The sequence below is a fragment of the Coloeus monedula genome (assembly GCF_965178545.1).
Source record: "Coloeus monedula genome assembly, chromosome: 17".
Classification (NCBI taxonomy): domain Eukaryota; kingdom Metazoa; phylum Chordata; class Aves; order Passeriformes; family Corvidae; genus Coloeus; species Coloeus monedula.
Genome location: NC_138797.1, coordinates 7504785 through 7522481, shown reverse-complemented (window position 1 = coordinate 7522481; position 17697 = coordinate 7504785). Strand labels below are relative to the sequence as shown.

General features: G+C 47.3%; 2 protein-coding genes across 2 annotated transcripts; one reads left to right on the top strand and one right to left on the bottom strand.

Annotated features, from left to right (window-relative positions):
* Positions 1-787: 787 nt before the first annotated feature.
* On the bottom strand, positions 788-11640 carry RAD21L1 (RAD21 cohesin complex component like 1; the record flags this gene model as incomplete). The annotated part of the gene is made up of 13 exons (XM_082292755.1): positions 788-979; positions 1761-1838; positions 2397-2477; positions 3167-3306; positions 4014-4116; positions 4966-5195; positions 6188-6298; positions 7283-7384; positions 8009-8194; positions 8571-8677; positions 9641-9740; positions 11226-11355; positions 11497-11640. The coding sequence occupies 13 exons, from the start codon at positions 11638-11640 to the stop codon at positions 788-790; spliced, it is 1704 nt and encodes a 567-aa protein (XP_082148881.1).
* A 1827-nt stretch (positions 11641-13467) lies between these two features.
* On the top strand, positions 13468-17697 carry TMEM74B (transmembrane protein 74B; the record flags this gene model as incomplete). The annotated part of the gene is made up of 3 exons (XM_082292986.1): positions 13468-13718; positions 16424-16559; positions 17194-17697. The coding sequence occupies 3 exons, from the start codon at positions 13468-13470 to the stop codon at positions 17695-17697; spliced, it is 891 nt and encodes a 296-aa protein (XP_082149112.1).

The following is a 17697-nucleotide window of genomic DNA, read 5'->3' as shown; positions in this document are numbered from 1 at the left end:
TGGAAACCAAGAGCTTCAGAAAATGACAGTAAAAGGGATAAAGTTTATCCTAAATTAGATAAAAATGCAATGACTTAATAATATTTCAGTTAACATCCATTTTTAAATAGGTCTACACATGAATAAAGGTGTTAATAAGTTAAAAAGCTCTGTGAAATCTGAAATTGCAGAATTTCTAGGAAATCGAATTTCTTGCTGTAGCTTCTGGACTCTTCTAAGACCAGTGTAACCTCTGCCTGCCTGAACATGCAAAAGCAACACTGGAGACAGCACCCTGCTAGATCTTAAAATATGAAATACTGAACATTCTTTGACAGGAATAATTTTAAATAGTCTAAATTTTTTTGCTACAGAGAGTTAACAGATGACTCTTACTGATGGTATTAGAGAATTAACAGACACAAACCTTGTCAAAAATAATTTAAGCTCCAAAGGTAGTCTCTGAGAAAGGTTTTGAAGGACTTTTTAATAAAAACCTTTCAAGGACTTTTATAAAATTCCTTTAAGGACTTTCATAAAATCCTTCACAGTGCAAATCTCTTATGCAGAATATATATATTAGTGGTATTTTATTAACATATTATATAACTATCATATAACTCATCATGTAACTATAAATATCAATAATAAGCCCTGTAGTCATCACCTAGGGCAGGACCCCTGTGCAAGCCATTACTGGGTGGTATAAAGGATAGGGAGCTCTGCTCAGCTCCCACAGTTTGACAAGACATTTCATCTTTTTCCAGGAAAACTATTTGCTGGAAAATGCAACCTAAGCTTTTTCAGTTTATCTGATCTTGTCAAACATGAGGCCAGCAGTGGCTGTGAGGTCAGCGAAGGGCTCATGCTGCCGCAGCTCAAGGACCAGCTGCTTCTTCAGCACCAGAAAGATGTAAAACGTGGCTGCAGCTTCTTTCCGGTTGTTTTTCCGGCAGAGCTCCCGAAAACTGAAGGAACACACACCTGATCTCTTCAACTGCTGCAAGAGGAAATGAGAAATCAGTCAGGTCAGCTTCCCCACTGGTAACACTGGAGCCCATGGAATCCAAACAGAGAGCACTGCATAGAGGGAATATCTCTGCCTGAATGCCTCAGATAGGATCCAATCTCCATAGAATCATAGCAGCACACGCTGGTTTGGGCTCAAGGGACCTTAATGACCATCTCATTCCCTCACCCTGGACACTTTCAACTAGACAAGGTTGAAGGTCCAAGCCCCATCCAGCCTGGCCTTGAACACTTCCAGGGGTGGGGAGTCCACAACCTCTCTGGGTATCTTCCATCTGTGTTTATAGAAGTGGCTCTTAACATTATGATGCCATAATAGTGTGGGTACCTACATGTGTTACTAAAATCTACAATTCCACCAAATCCCACTACACTCATGGAGCACTTCCATCATGTCTTGTGATTAGGAAAAATAAATATCCTTGAGCATTTCTTTGGTTTCAGAGTTATCTCTTGTTTTTTAAAGCCTATACTCAGGTGTAAATAATTATTTATTATTTGGACTGAACCTTTGAAATACGTTCAAAAAAAAGAGCATTCAGAAAATTCTAGTGATTCCAGCAGCTGTGGAAAGGAACACCACACATCAAGCACGCAGAATCCTGATTTTCCACAGAAATATTAAAAAAACCACACGCTGCAAGTGAAAGGCAGAGACACAATGGACAGTAGAAGGAAGACCTTTTCTGATATGATCCAGCTGAAATCAACACCAGCTTTTGGTATCTAATAACAAAATCCAGCACTGGTACCTGTAAAGTTTTTTGTAGCCGAAGAGTTCTTTTGCCCCATCTTATTTCTTCACTGTCTTTCCTGATCCTTGTTTGCTCCTTGAGAGGAAGTAAACAGAAGGTTAGTCAGGGTGTGTAAAAAGTCACACACCATGAGAAAAAGAACAGGAGTTCCAGCCTGACTGAAAATCCAGCCGGAGCTGGGCATCTGGATGGCCAAACTCAGGGAATCTGGTGCCTCTGACACCTCTGTGCTCACACAAGGTTTTGTGAAACAGAGGAAAGAATGGTACCATGTGCTTTCTGCTACAGTGGCAGCTCAGGTGCAACAGGCCATGGACAGGGTCCCAGTGAGGCAGCTCCACAGCCAGGTACTGCTCTGCAGGACTGGCATTCTGACAGGATTTGTACTGGCCAGGGGCTTAAAGAGATGTTCAAATATTTGGCTTGGGATTTTGGGCTTAACCTCTGAAGTCTGCAGCTGACTGCCCTGGTTTCAGAGTGTCTGAGCATCAGAGCCAGCAGGTTTGGAAATGGTTTCGTTCTCACAGGAAGCAAAACTCACTGTAAGATCATTATGAGATGTTTGTTTGTTTGTTTTTAAGAAACAGGGTTCTCTTCTGAAACAATCCAGGGCCATCAGCTTAGGACACACACCTTTGGCACCTCCACCTGCTGTGCTTCAGCTTCCTGATCCAGGGAATTTTTTGAGCTCTCAGAGAAAGCTGCTCCATCCTCCTGTGAGCATGAAAAAGACAATCACTAGGCCTGACCATTTATGCACACATTGCAATTCTCCTTACACAGTTCTGTTCAAAGAATTTATTGTAATGAAGTTTTCCAAAATGAGTTAATAGCTGCTATTTCCACCGTGTCTTTCCTGATACAGGGAAGGACCTTGCTGTAGGATTTATCCTACAGCTGAATCTACACCTATTCACAGAGCACACATTTTCCACTGCCATTAGGTCCAATTTTCTCACTTTTCAACATTAATGATCCTCATATTCTCTAAAGAATGCCCTTCAGCATAAGTGAAGATGGAAGAGATAGGTAATTTGTTATTGCTTAAGTACTTCCTCAATATGAGACGCAAAATCTAAGTTTCATCCTCTATAAAGATTATATTTATCTCTTCAGTACAGTGTTTCATATTTAATATTAAGCTCTCATTTATACTTAGTGATTAGATTGTAATCTATGCTGATTAATAGACATTTTAATTCATCATTCATTCATTGATTGTGAGAGTTTACCAAGTAATTATAAATAAACTTTCATCACACAAGCTACTTAATGCTTTCTTAACTGGTTTTAGCATCCTTTCCAAACATTAGTAATTTCTTAATATGTTTTAAATGGAACCTTAGCAAAAAGTGGAACCAATAGACACACTTAGGTCTCTAAAACTGAGGAAAACTGCTCACTATAATTTCACCACAGTCCTCATTGGTTTCATTTCTGTCATTCTGTGATGTCAACATAAAGGAATCATTCCTAATTTTTCTCTCAGTCTCGGAATGAGCTGGGTCCTTCAGGTAACTTGGCTCTTCTACTGGCAGCATCTCTGTATTAATAGAAAACCAAGGTTGAAGAGGTAATTATTGTGAATCACTGTCCTTAAAAAAACCCCACTGAAACCCAAAAATCACACCCAAGTTCACAGTCTTTGAGAGAAAGAGCCAGAGTGAGGAAATACTGAAGAAACATCATTCCCAACAGGAGCATGGAAGAAGAACCTTCCATGGGAGGTTTTCCTTTTCTGAAAGTTGACCTTTATGGACTCACAGGAGGTTTGTTAATTAATTTCTGAGGCAGGTTAGGTTCCCACCAGAGCAAAGGAGTGAAAGTGGATACATCCTTCTCAGAAGATCTAAAATGGAACACTTCTTCTTGCCTGATATTAACCAAAACACATCTTCCAGATAGAACTATTTACATTAATTTGGAAATTTGGAGAGCAGTTTCATTAAGCTTAGAATAAGTGGGAATCTTTTTTAAAAAATTGTATTAAAAAAATGCCACAAACAACACTACCCAAATCTGCAGTTTCAGAGACAATTAGAGAAACCAAAAGTGAAACCAAAAATATCTCCTTATGCCACAAGGCAGAAAAACCTTGGATTTAATTTAATTTCTAAGAAACAAAAGAACAGCAAAGTAGTAATTTGTAGAATACTGCACACAAACACCATGCATGTGTCTCTCAAACATTATGTAGAATAGAAAATACTTTCTAACAGCTAATTCTGCACAACAGAATTAAAATATTACCTGTAGTATCTTGCTCTTTTCTAATTTCTTTCATTTCAGACATCCTCTGTATTCCATTTGCTCTCATCTTACATCTGTCACTCTTGAAGCATTTTTCAAACAACTGAAAATAATTATTTTTTCTGTGTTTGCTTTCAGAATATCTTGTCAGATTATTTGCAAACATCAACACAAAGATATGAATATGAGCTGTATATTAATGACTGCAACCCAGAATTTCAGTATTTTAATTAGGTCACTCTGAAAATCTGCAATTTTTTTTTGTTTTTAAGTAATAGCCTTTGGCATCTCCAACATGAATTCTATCAAAAAAAACATCTTAGGAGCAGCTTGGATCATTTTTCATGAAGCCAGCCAGTGAGGAAGGATGAAAGAAAGAAACATCTGCAGTTTTTCATCCTCTTAAAGAGCAAGTTGTAATTCTGCAGCTGGACTCTAAGTGGTGAAGCTGAGCTGCTGCAGTGGACCCTTCCAAATCCATTAGCAATATTCTAATAATAATATGCCTAATGTACCTTTAAAGTAAATATAAACAAAAGATGTCCCAAATTGATTACAAAGCAGAAACAAACCAGAAAATAATAAAACAAAGGAGAAAGTACAAAAGAAATGGGCAGAAATGTAAAAAGTTGTGTCTCAGTATAAGATCAGTCAGGTGCCAGTGTGTGAAATGAATTATCAGCTCTCATGTTCCTTTTGTAGTGTTTCACTTGTTGAAGTGCAGGAGGTTAAGGCTGTGACCCCACAGAGGCTGAAGCAATTAGTGGTGAGTGTGCAAACCCTGAGGCGTCCAGCTGACCTGTACTGCAGAGCAATGCTCAGCACACACCTGCAGCCAGCGCCAAGTTTAGATCAAACTGAGTCTGCAAAACCTCTCTCAGTCAGATCCCGGCTCTGCAACAATCCTGGAACCTACACAGTGGCACAGACTCCACAAGGAACTGGTCTTTACCTTTTGCAGCTCAGTGTGACCCATGGGCTGTGATGCATGGGAGAGGAGTATATCCACACCTCCCAACTCCTTCCACATCATCGTTTTCTTGGTTGGGGGAGCGAGGTCCAGCGTGGCCAGGAGGTCGGTGCAGTTGGTGAGCTGCTTGTAAATGGTGTTGCAGCTGAGCTCCTTCTCTACATCTACCAGCAACTTCCTCTTTCTTTGTTTTTTTTTCCTTGGGGTGACAGCTACATAAAGCAAGTATTAATAACAAGTCTTAAGGTCTATTCCTAGCACATTAAGCACACAAAAAAAAGCCCTGTGAATCAAGCCGGCTGCCGACCTTCCAAACACCACTCAGACTTGAAAATCAAAGTACAAGTCCACAGGCCATTCCTTCAAAAGTTTCCATAAAGTTTTCACTCTTTGTACTCTTGTACAGGAAATACCCATGTATTTAATTGTGGAAGACAAGTGACTATTGTAATAAAGAAAACAGTAGCAGGAGAACTTAATGAGAACACATGATAGAGCAACAAGACTGAATAAGCTGTCTTTAATCCATCAGGAAGTGCTCCAGGAACTTCTGATGCACTCATTACCTCATAATTAATATCTGTATTTGTCAGTTTAATCCGTTAGCAATTTAATCAAGATGTAAACACAAAAGAAAGACACAGATTGGTTATATAGCCATAACTTCCTGGATAGTTTTTGGTCAGGACGGAAAATTCCAATATTGTAAATGCTGCTGTCAACATAAGCTTGTTTATTCATAAACAGCCACCAACGTGATAGGGGACATTTAGACACAGAGGAAATGTAATACTCTGCACCTTGGATCTTGTTAAAAGTTCACAAACCAATGTTTTCCAAAGGCTTGAAAGTTTTAAGATTGTTATTTTAAATACAAAAATCACTGATGTGTCACTGGCTATTAAAGTTATTCAAGTGAATCTTCAGTACCACCCCTGAGGCCAGGCTTAAAATGCTACCAGAGCTGAAGAGCAACAAAACTTGACTTGGTACATGGAAGAAACTACAAGCAGAGATTTGGGCAGCTGAGATAAATAACCTGACACTGGATTTGTATAATATTTACCATAAAATGGAACTATGACAGCAGGAGCAGAAGAAATCTAAGGTGGGAATAATCTATTTTGCAAGTATTTTCACTACTAAGAAGAAAACCAAACATAGTTAATGCAAACATTCAGCGAGAAACTGATCAACTTCTGACCTGTATCATCAACTGGCTCAAGCACAAATCCTTCTTCTTTGAACAAAAGGATTGTCTCACTCATTGTGTGACTTACGTCCTTAACGGTGGTGTCAGCGCAGTTGGACTCAACTGCAAGAAAACCCAGCAAATAACCCAAATTAAAAAAAAAATTACAATATGGACTAATTTCTCAATCACATGGCAGAGAATGATACCAGACAAAAATGGTGAGAAATAGGAAACTGTGGTTTTGTTTAAAATCTCAATTATGTTCACCAGTTCCTGCTCATACTCTGCCCTGCACACTTCCCTTCATTGATCCCAGAATGACCAGGCCATAGTAGAGACCAAAAGAACTGATCTGGAGAAAAACCCACACAACAGAAAGTGTTTAGGGGGAAAGGTGTTTAGTTTTAATCCCTATCTGTTTCCAGTTCCAGGCAAGTGCATGCAGTGTGGACATTTCTGTCAACAGAAAAGGAAGAGGTAGCACCAGTAACAGCACAAGGAGAGGCAAGAGCCACTCTACCCCTTTAAAGCTGCTCCAGAAATCTGTTTTAAACTAACACTGTGATGGGGGAGTAAGGATTTAAGATAGCAAAAAATTCTCAGAAACAGTTATCAAAGCTTAATTGCTTTCATGAACATCAAACCAAAAGAAGATTAACACCATCTTTATGAGCTACTTAAGTGTCATTTGTCGCAGAAGTATGAAACCAGAAATAGAAGCACAGGATTGTTTCTGTTGGAAGAGACCTCTTAAGCTCTCGCTGGGAAAGTTCACAGTTACAGGACAGCCTTATTTGGGTTTCTTTCCCCCTCAAAAGGGACATCACACTGTGAGCAGCAGGGTGGACCAACAGCATATCCAACAGGATGTCACATGAAGGTGTTTCTAAGCAATGTTAGGTTACAAATTTGGAATCCCTATATCAAATAAAATTATCTGAAAATAGTAGATGAAGCAGTTTAGAAAAAAAAAGCAAAATAAATGAAGAAAGGAAAAAGGCACAGGATACTACAAAAAGCTGAATGTGAGTAACATTAGGCATTAACACAGGAACAGAGGGAACAGAGGGTTTATGTGAGATGGAGCAGACACTGCAAACTCACTGGCTGTGCTGTTCTCTGGCAGATCTTGTGACAAAGGACGTGCTTCCTCCACATCAAGAATGTCTTTATCTAGGACATTTTCCTCATCCCTCAACAGGATTTCTTAAATACAAAACACATAATTTTAATCATTCTAAGCCTTAGTAGTCATGAAATAGCCTGATACAGCCTAATGTTACTCAAGGTTAATACTCTGCAAAGAAAGCAAGCTCAGCTTCCGCAGATGGCCGTCAGTGGTACGGCTGTCTGCAACAGCACAAAAAGGAGGGGATTAGTCCCAAGTTTGAGATTTCCACCTTTTTTTTTTTTTTTTTAAATTATGGCCTTGATAGTGTTAAAATGTATAAATCTGTAAGGTTTTCATAAATACTCTAAGCCATAACGATGTAGAAGCTACTTGGCTGCCTTTGTTATTACAACAGTAAGGATAAAAATGCTGCACTGTTTCACCTTTAAAAATAGAAATGAAATTGTTAAACATTAAGCATAATTTTAATGCCCTTAATTCTAAAATTATGAAATACAGCCTTTAAACCAATTTCACTTGGCAGTGTCTAAGTGATCATAGATTTAGTGACAAGTAGAAAAAAAAAGAAATATGAAAACAAGAAATAACATAGAATTTATGTTTGAAAGCAATCACTTTGGTACTGTCTTGACTGTTTTCCTGGAAGAATAAAAATATTTGGAAAGGAACTGATTCTGTTTGCCTGTGGCAAACCCTACCAATCATATCTGCAGCATTGTCCTCATCCCCAAAATGGTCATCCTGGAAGCAGTAAACATCTCCGTGCAGCACAGATTTGTCTCCGCTGGTGCTGGCTGAATTGGGATCTGCCACCAGGCTGTTACTGCTCATCAGGACACTGCCCTCAAAGAAGTTCTGTCTCCTCAGTGCATCTGCTTCTTCATCTGAGGGAACACACAATTCCTGATCCCTCATCTGTGTGAGTTTTGGAAACCCAGATTTATTAATTTCCTAATTTTTCAAGCAATTTTTAAAAGATTGCAAGACATCCCATCCCTCAAATGGAAGAAACAATAAACAGTGTTATCTAATTTAGTAAAAGTAGGAAATTTTTGGTTTGGTTCTCAGTCTCTGACACTAGATTATATTGCTCACACAAAATTTTAAACCTAAGACAGCATGATAGGCCAATCAGCAAAAGCATGAAACAAATGCACAGTTAATCACAGCTTTTTCACACGTGGAAAGGGCTCACATAAAAGTTTCACATAAAACACATTTCCCCTTATGAACTATTCCAAATTTCTCAACTTCTCTCACCAAAGTTTCTATCACAGAGAAGTATACTGCTTTCATAATCCTCTGTAAGTGTGATTTCTTCAGCTCTGCTCTGATTCAAGGTAAAATGTTCAGCAACATCAATGGCCCTGATGAAAAAAATATTATAATAATATGGGGTGAACTGAAAATCATTGAGCATTCAGCTGAAACGTGAAAGCTTGTTTCTATGCAGCCTTCAATCCTGGCATTTTATCACAAGCCCCCATATTTTTCCACTCTTTTGCCAGTAAACTTGGGCTTACATGATTCTGTTCCCATCCAAGCCCTGGTATCTACCAGGCCCTTGTCAGAAGACGATTGGTGAAACATCTTTTCAACCAAATGACACAACTCTTTGGGCAGGAAGAAAAGGCACCTTTACAGAATCAGCACACTGAGGCACTTGAATAAAGTGTATTATATTGCAGCTGTACTTCCAAAATAATAAACCCTTACTGATCCCATCAAAGCATAGTTATGAGGAGGTACAGAGCAACCCTCAGTGGAAATCTCTTGTCCTGGACCTTCGGGGCATCAGAGCAATCAGAAACATGACTTGGCCTCCTGCTTTTCATCAGTTTTCTACATTAATGCTGATTTGTGTCAGAAAAGCCTAAGAAATATGCTGGCTTTTTCTCAGGAGCCAGGCTGACTATTGCTGATAAAACACTCCAGCCCTGGAGAGCAGTGGAGCAGAAACAAAACAAAGTTACCCACTGGAACAGTACAACACTGTGTGGTTACTGGCCAACATCTTTCAGGATTAATACTAATTTTTATCTCTTCTCTTGAGGTTCAGAAAGCTGTTTGCATCCTTCACTCAGACAATTTAAAATCCTGAAGTCTAAGTTCAAGACATTATTTCATTGTGACGGTCTGTTGATTAAAGGACAGAGGAAAACTACCAAAGCCACAACGCCTGTGGCTGTAGCCTTGCAAAGCTCAGAATTTAGGAGAATTCAGTTATTAAATGGAAACAACCCAACCTGAGTCTCGATCAGATAACAGCAAGTATAGCTTTTACTTCTGAAAATACTAGAAGAGTGAATAAAAACTAGGGAAGCACTTACTTTACATCTGGTAGTGGTGCTTCAAAATCATGAAATTCTTCAGGTAATGTAATGGACTGATAAGCAGCCTCAAAGTTCTCTTCCGGAAGGTCAAGAAGCCCTGAAATAAACAGACAACATAACAAAATAAGTATCAATAAAATAAAAGTAGTGTTCTCCCAAGGAGGTATAATAAGCCTATAAACCTGTCAGGAGGGGCTGCTGCCATTCTAAATCACAGAAAGGTAAAGCTTAGGCACTCAAAAGCAGAATTTCAGTTGCCATGTCGTTAAGAAGATCTATTTTTTACAAACAGGTACAAAAGAGTCTGCTACAACAGGACCTGAAATATGCAAGTACTTGTGTTGGTGAACAGCTGCTTTAAGTCCCTGGAAGGTTCTCACAGCTGACGTTTAGCCCAGAGTCTTTCACAGCACTGCAAATGAATCATTGTGTTTTCCTTTCCTCTGCTCTGTCTCCATAACACTGTTCTCCAGCATCAACTAATTATGTACTCAGACTGCAATTACTTGGGAATCAGAGAATCCTAGAAAAATTCAGGTGAGAAAGGATTTCTGAAGGTCATCCAACCCAACCTTTTGCTCAGAACGAGGTTAATTTCAAAATCAGATTGCTTTTGACTATTTCTGCTGATGGAGATTTCACAGCATCCCCAGACAACCTCTTTCAGCATTTTACCACTTCTGCTGAGATTTTCTCCCTCCTTCTATCTAGCTGGCATCTCTGTTGCTGCAGTGGTGACTGTTCTGTCGTGTTCTTGACCTGTGTGGTGCTCTCCAAATTGCTATAGGATCTATCTCCAAAATAGCTGCAAGTTGTGCCCAGCAGATTTCAGTTGGATATTAAGGAAAATTTCTTCACTGAAAGGGTTGTCAAGCCCTGGCACAGGCTGCCCAGGCTAGTGCTGGAGTCACCATCCCTGGAGGGACTTAAAAGACATTTATTTTGGGGACATAGCTTAGTGGTGGCCTTGGCAGTGCTGGGTGAACAGTTGGACTGGGTTTTGGAGGGCTTTTCCAGCCTAAATTGTTCCGTGGATTCTGTAATTTTGTGATCATATCCTTGAGAATAAAGCAGAGTAATTATTCCCTATTCTGCAAGCAGACCAGGTCACAAAGCACATTAAAACTGGCAATAGACACTGGTGTTCTTAGGCTGTTTTAGACAACAGTGCCTCCCATTTGTTGCCTAAGTGTGACAAACAGAGCCCGTTGGAAAAGGATCCAGTCATCTCAGCTCCCTTCTCCCTGTCAACATGGCTAGAGCTCAAAACATGCTGTCAGGTCTGGCACTGACATTGTTAGACATGTTGTTGGTGTCATCAGAAATTAAATTAATTATCTAGCAATGGAGGCTGAACTCAAGCATCTTCTTATAAGCCCGCTTAAGATACTGCTCCTGTTAAGGGAGCCAAAGACCTGAAAACACACTAAATTAAGCCAGACTAAATATCAGCAGTAGGCACTAGTACATTCCGTTTCCTTTGGGAGCAGTAATGTGTATTTAACAGAAATATCCAAAAATTAACTTTTAAAATGAGAGCTGTAAAGGACACAAATTGAAAAATGCTGAATTTTGTGTACACCTGGGCGAAAGGCTGTCTTCATTTTGGTCAGAGCTTCACTGCAGTCTGCCAAGAGGTACTTTGCTTTCCTGTGGTAAATCCGCACCACTCCCAGGAGTAAGTGTCCAGAGGTTCGCAGAGCTATAGCAAACTGTGAGGATTTAAAAAAAAAAAGTTATTCAGGACTTAGTATTTTTAGCAAAAATGTTAAGATATTACACAGAAGCAACAGAGAGACCAACGCCTCCACCCCAGGACTCTCCAGGAGATGCCTCCTCATGCCACAGCCTACCTTTGGGGAGAGGATTTTTTGTACGGTGGCCTCTAAATTGCACTCAAAGATGTGTGCCTTGGTGAGCTTCTTCTCCCAGTGGGCAGCCAGCCAGATTTTGGCCAGCGGCCCCCGCTTGTTGATGAGCAAATGGACGTAGAACATGGTGCCTGGCCAAGTGTCTCAGGGCAGCCCTGACAAAATTCCCTGAGCTCTTCCCCTTCCAACAGGAGATGGGTCCTGGGGCACCAGGTGGGACTAGGGATTTAGTGGGATCTGAGGGGATGGGGGAACCAGTCGGGTGCTACGGGGAAGGAGGAATTTAGTGGGATCTGAGGGGATGGGGGGACACAACGAGGCACTGAAAGGGATGAGAGGATTTACTGGGATCTGAGGGGATAGGGGACCCAGGCAGATATTACGGGGATATGAGGATTTAGTGGGATCCAGAGGGGCTGGGATCACCCAGCTGGGTGCTGAGGGGATGGGAGAACCCTAAGAGCACTGAGGGAACGAAAGGATTTAGCGGGACCCTCAGAGGGCAGGGGGGGATTTGGCGGGACCCTTAGAGGATGGGTCAGAGGGGATTTAGTGGTGCCTGAGGGGACAGGGGGATCCAGGCAGGCCCTGAGGATTTAACAAGACCTAAGGGGATGGGGTGACCAAGGCACTGAGGGGACAGGGAGATTTAGTGGGATCTGAGGGGACGGGGGGCCTGAGCAATGCCGGGGGGGGGGAGGGGGGGTTGGATTTAGCGGGATCCTGAGGGATGGAGGGACACAGCCGGCAGCTGAAGGGCCCCAGGGGGGGATGAGAGGGCCCAGCTCGGCTCGGCGGGCGTCGAGGGGGAATTAGCCGGGGCTGAGGGGGCTCGGCGGGGCGGGCAGACCCTCCTCGGGCCTCAGCCGCGGTTCAGCCGAGGGCGGGAAGGCGCCGCCCGGGGGTCCCACGCCGGTCCCGCCCTCGGAGCCGGTGCGGGGCAGCTCCGGCCGCAGTCCCTGCAGGGCCCGTGTCCACTCGCCACGGCTCCGCACGGCTCCCGGACCTGCCGCTGTAAATGGCTCCCTGCTCCTTCCTGGGGCTCACCGGCAGTACCCACACATCCCCGGGAACACCCCTCATTTTAGCTTCATGAGAGTGGAAAGCAATCTCGCTCTCCTCCTCCATCTGTCCTCCTTCCTCTCCTCTCTTCCTTCCCCTCCTCTCCTTGTCTTCCCCTCCCCTCCTTCTTCCCCTCCTCCTCCCAATCCGTTTCACCCTTGACATTCTAAGAGCCCGCTTGCAGACACCGCCCCATCTCTTTCTCTGCAGGTGGGCAGCTCCTGTGTGGCTCCAGACACGTCTGATAAAACTCCCCTGGTGAAGGAAATTTGCAGAAGAAGGAAAAACAAAACAAAACAAACAAAAAAATAAACAAAAAACCCCAAACAAACAAAAAACCAGAGCCTCAGGTCGGACCTCTGTGCAGAGGGAGAACGCAAAAGATACACAGCCACCCGTCTGTGCCAGCTCCAGCCACCCCCGAGAGGAGAAGACAGTATGTTTGCACACTTAGGTGTCACCAGCTAGGAAAAAAATAGTTTGTCACCCTCTGCTTCATGCTTTCCATGCTTTATATTCAGGCAGAGCACTGCAAGGCTCCCGCTGCTCCCAGGCACGGCCCAGTGCATCAGCTGTTGCCGTATCACAAGGCACCTGTGGTTTTCTCTGTCTCCCTAGTGTTAGCTGAAGATAATGAGATCTTAATTATCACCAGGAAAGTGCTGAGCCTCTTCCCAGTGCAGCTCTGCAGCCGGTCACAGTGGCAAGCAGGGCTCCATCCCTCCAGCTGCCTTTGGGCTGGGGCTCAGACATTTGGGGAAGGAGAGGGATTTTTGCTATAAACCATCCTTGGAGTGGTGTATCCCCGACGGGGACTTGGAGGAACCTCCCACGAGCCCCAGAGTAGGTGCGCACTGCTCTTCCAGGGCACCAAACCTGTCTGGGTACTCCATGCCTTGCAAGAGGGAAACCACCCTGATGCTAACTGTGCAGCTCCAGCCCTCTGCGGCACCAAGGCTGAAGTCCAGCCCTGCCTACCTTGCCAGTGGCAACAGCTCCCAGGAGCAGTTTGCTGGATTAGAACCATCCCCCATCCATGGGGAGAACTGGAGAGCTGTGTCTGGGGCACAGAGGGACTGGCAGGGAGGCCGTGATGTGTGGGGCACCTCTGGTCCTCCGAAACTGCTGGATCTCTCGGTGATGTAGAGCCAGCTCCTGAATTGCCCAGCTGCTTTTTCCCTGACCTCCGAGTCACCTTGAGCCGTGCTGGCTGCGGGGGCTCACTCTGCTGTGGGATGCTGAGAATGCTAAGGAGGCAGGAATGAAACTTCACCTCGGTGGTGAGGCTGGATAGGGGTCAGCAGTGCCAGTGGGCACCAGACAGCTGTGCACTCCCCAAAATTGGGCTGTGCTGCACAAGGCTGTGTCGGGGAACAGAGCCAGGTCCACAGCCTGTCTAGCTCCATCAGAGTCCCGCTCCTACTGTCCTCTTCTGCCTGCCTGAGGCTCCCATTTGCTGTCCCTCTCATGTGTGTTCAGTCATTTTGTCTGAGGAGTGACATGTTCCCATCCCTGGTTCCCCGTCTGGCTCCCTCACCCTGCTCCATCTCCCAGACTCCTTCCCTCCCTCCTCTTTCCTTTTCTTTCCAAGTCGTCTGTCTCTCCCCTCCGGCACTCCTGCAGTTTCATTGTGAATTTTGGCAGTGCTCCCTCTGACCTTGGCTGTCTCCCTCCTCTCTTTGCTCCTGCGCTGGCAGCATAAATCTTGGCTGTCTCACTCTGTCCTCCCCTTCCCTTAGTGCCAGCACCTTGGGGATGGAGTGGCCTTTGCCAGCCCCCAGCCTCACGTTCAGCCACTCAGGATTAGACTGGGGAAGGTTTTTGGGCTACCCCGAGGCCCTTCAAATGCCTGGGGTCCCCTCCAGCTCCCATCCAGTAATGGCAGTGGGATCCTGGGGCAGCACAGTGCAGGCAGTGATGCCAGCAGGATGCATCCTTCCACCTCATCCATCACAGGTGGCCTCTCGAGCATTGCTGTGGGATTGGGGTGCAGGAGCAGCCCCCTGGGCAGCATGGAGCCCTGACCCCACAGCATGGAGACCTGACCTCTGTATGAAGGCAGGCGGGAGCCACGGCATGAGTGGCTCTGCTTCTGCCCCACAAATCTCCATCCTGGCAGGGCTCCTGGCCTTGGCATCCCTGGGTGCATTGGCAGCCACAGGGCTTGGGTGCTTCAGAAGAGAGGGCTTGACCACAGCTCTGCTCAGGAGCAAACTGGTGGCAGTTCTGTCTTCCCAAGGAATTTGGCGATGGTGAGGCAGCAGATCTGCTCCTGCCCATCTGTTCACAGTGATATGCCCGCCTGCTCCAAATCCATCTCTTCCTGCTGATTTGGGACAAACTGTGTCCCATGACCTACTTGTCTCCAAGCATCTCCTGCCTTCCTGTGGAGTGGGTTGGTACTAAAGCCTCTCTAAATGTAGTTAACGTGTCAGGATGCACTTATATTTATTTTTAATTCTGCTTCTTTCTCGGCCCACTTCTGGCTGCATCTCTGGGGACACTGTGCTTGGAAGCCCTGCGTTTTGTAGAGTCACAGAGTCACGGAATGGTTTGGGTTGGAAGAGACCTTACAGATCATCTCATTCCAAGCCCCCTGCCATGGCAGCTCCATGCCCCTGCTGCATCTCAGAGACTGGAGGTGCCATGTGTTGGACTAGAGGGTGCCAGTCAGCACCATGGATAGACACTGTGCCCAGACGGGTGCTGAGCCTGGATCGTGTTGCACCAGTCCAGCCCTCAGAAAACACAAATGTGCCTCTTTATTTGTGTGGCACGCCCTAAACTCTCTGACCCTTTTTTATCCATTTAAGCTGTATCTGACAGAGACTTCAGAGAAAATCCCTGCTCCTGTCATGACACAGGTGGAGGAGACTCCCATCTGAAATCTTCACACAGGGCAGTGCCCAGACATTATGGGTAACACAAAGCCCAGTGTAGCTGCAGAGGAATACACTGTGTGAGGGGACAGGGCTCAGGACACAATGGGGACAGGGTGCAGGACACAAGGGGCATCCCTGCAGCCCCAGCACTGTGAGCTCACCCAGCACCTGCAGCACTGGCTGTGCTTGTGGAGATGCTGGAAGCATGTGAAGGTGTTGAAGGGAATGGCAATGCGATGGACAAACCTTCCCAGCAGCTGTCAGCAGCCCACCCGCTATCACTTGGGATTTACATCCACACCTCCAGGCACTGCTCCAAATGTGGAAATAGACCATGTCATATTAACAAACGAGGGAAAGCGTGTGGCTGCCAGCAGGTCACTGCCAGGGCACGGGCCTGGGTCTGGTGCCAGGGCAGGGGGAAGCAGAGTGCAGGCACTGACATGAATGCTCTGTGAAAAATTGAGTAAATAACGTGTGTGTGTGTGTGTGTATGAAGGGGGAGTGTTATGCCATGGGACTGCAGTGGGATCGTGGCAGGACCCAGGGGCTCCTATGTCCCAGGCTGGGGCATATCATACCTGGCCCAAACCTAGGTCAACCCCCACTTTCCCTAGGGACAGGCTGGACCCTTGTGGGGACTCAGGGTGGGCAACGTCCATATGGGACCTCTCCCTGCTGTCTTTGCAGCTGGGGATGCTCAGGTTGCAGCCCCAGTGTCCCCAGCCCAGCTCTGCCCCGGGTCCCCACAGGGGACGGCTGCTTGTGGGGGGCACGTCCTCCAGGCAGACCCCACGCAAAACTCAGCGTGCTGCTCTGTCCTCTCCAAAGCCCCTCCCCACGCAGCCCCCCGGGGTGCCCACGGAGGGTCCCGGCGCTGTCGAGGGGGGTGCACAGAGGGGTCCCTCTTGCACAGGGTACGTGCACAGCAGGTGCCAGTGTGCTCCCGGGTGTGTGCGTGTGAGTGCATGTGTGTGCCCCCCGTACGTGTCTGTGTGTGCGTGTGCGTGCGGCGGCCGTGCGCGACCGCAGCTCGGGGCACCCACCGCCCGCCCCGCGGCGGCACCGGCACCTGCCCGGGGAGCCGGGGAGGCGGCGGGGGTAGGCAGCCCGACGCGGGGGACCGGGAGGGGAAGCGGGGCAGCTCGGTGCGGACATCGGCGGGGAGGGCAGACCGAGCGGAGAAGCGGAAGCGGAGCCCGGTGCACGGAACGGGGCCACAGCCCGGTGCGGGAGCGGGGGACCGGAGGGCAGAGCCCGGCGGGAGGAGAGTGTCCGGAGAGGGGTAGTTTAGTGGGGTCACAGGGACACAGGTCCCCGCAGGGGGTTTCAGACGGATTCGGGAAGGTGGGTCGCGCGGTGGGAAGGGGGAGAGCCAGGTGGGACGACCCGGTTCGGAAAGGCAGGTGCCGGGTTCAGGGAAGGGGAGCAGCCCGGTGCCGGGGAGCAGCCCGGTCTGGGGAGTCGGCTCCGCGGAAGAGGGACAGTCCGGGCGGGGTCCCAGCTCCGAAGGTATCCCGGTTCGGCTAAGCGGGATCCCAGGACGAGGAGCAGCCCGGTTCGGAGACCTGCGGGGTGGGGTTGGCAGCCCGGTCAGGGGAAACGACTCCGGGGAGGGGGAGCATCCCATCCCCAGGGTTCGGCTCTGGTTTGGGGAAGCATCCCGGTTCGGGGACCCGTCTCTGACCCAGAGCAGCATCCCGTCCCGTTCGACCGCTCACCTTTGGCCGCGCAGGCCGGCGGCGGTTCCATGGCGTCCCCGCGGGCGGCGGAGCTGCGGAGCCCGGACGAGGCGGCGGCCGCGGGTGCGGGAGCCGGTGCGGGTGCGGGGGGGCCGGTGCCAGCGGGCCCGGGGCTGGCGCTGGCGCTGGGCTGCGCCCTGGGCGGCGCGGCGCTGGTGGTGCTGGCGGGGGCCGTTCCGCGGGCGGCGCGGCCCGACCCCGCCGTGCCGGCGCGGCAGATGGAGCGGCTGGAGGCTCGGGCAGCCCGGCTCCGCGCCCGCCTCGACCGCTGCACCGTGGCCGGGCTGGCGCTGCTGGCCCTGGGCGGGCTCCTGCTCGCCGCCCTGCTGCTGGCCGCCGCCGCCGCCCGCCGCCGCGCCCGGGCCGCCCGGCGCACCGGTGGCACCTATGGCTCGGTACGGCTGCGGCTGCGGAGGGTGTCAGCTGAAGGGACGCGGGCCCTGCTGGAGAGCCAACTGAGCCCCCCACCCCAGACCCCCGAGGGTCCCGTCTCCTAG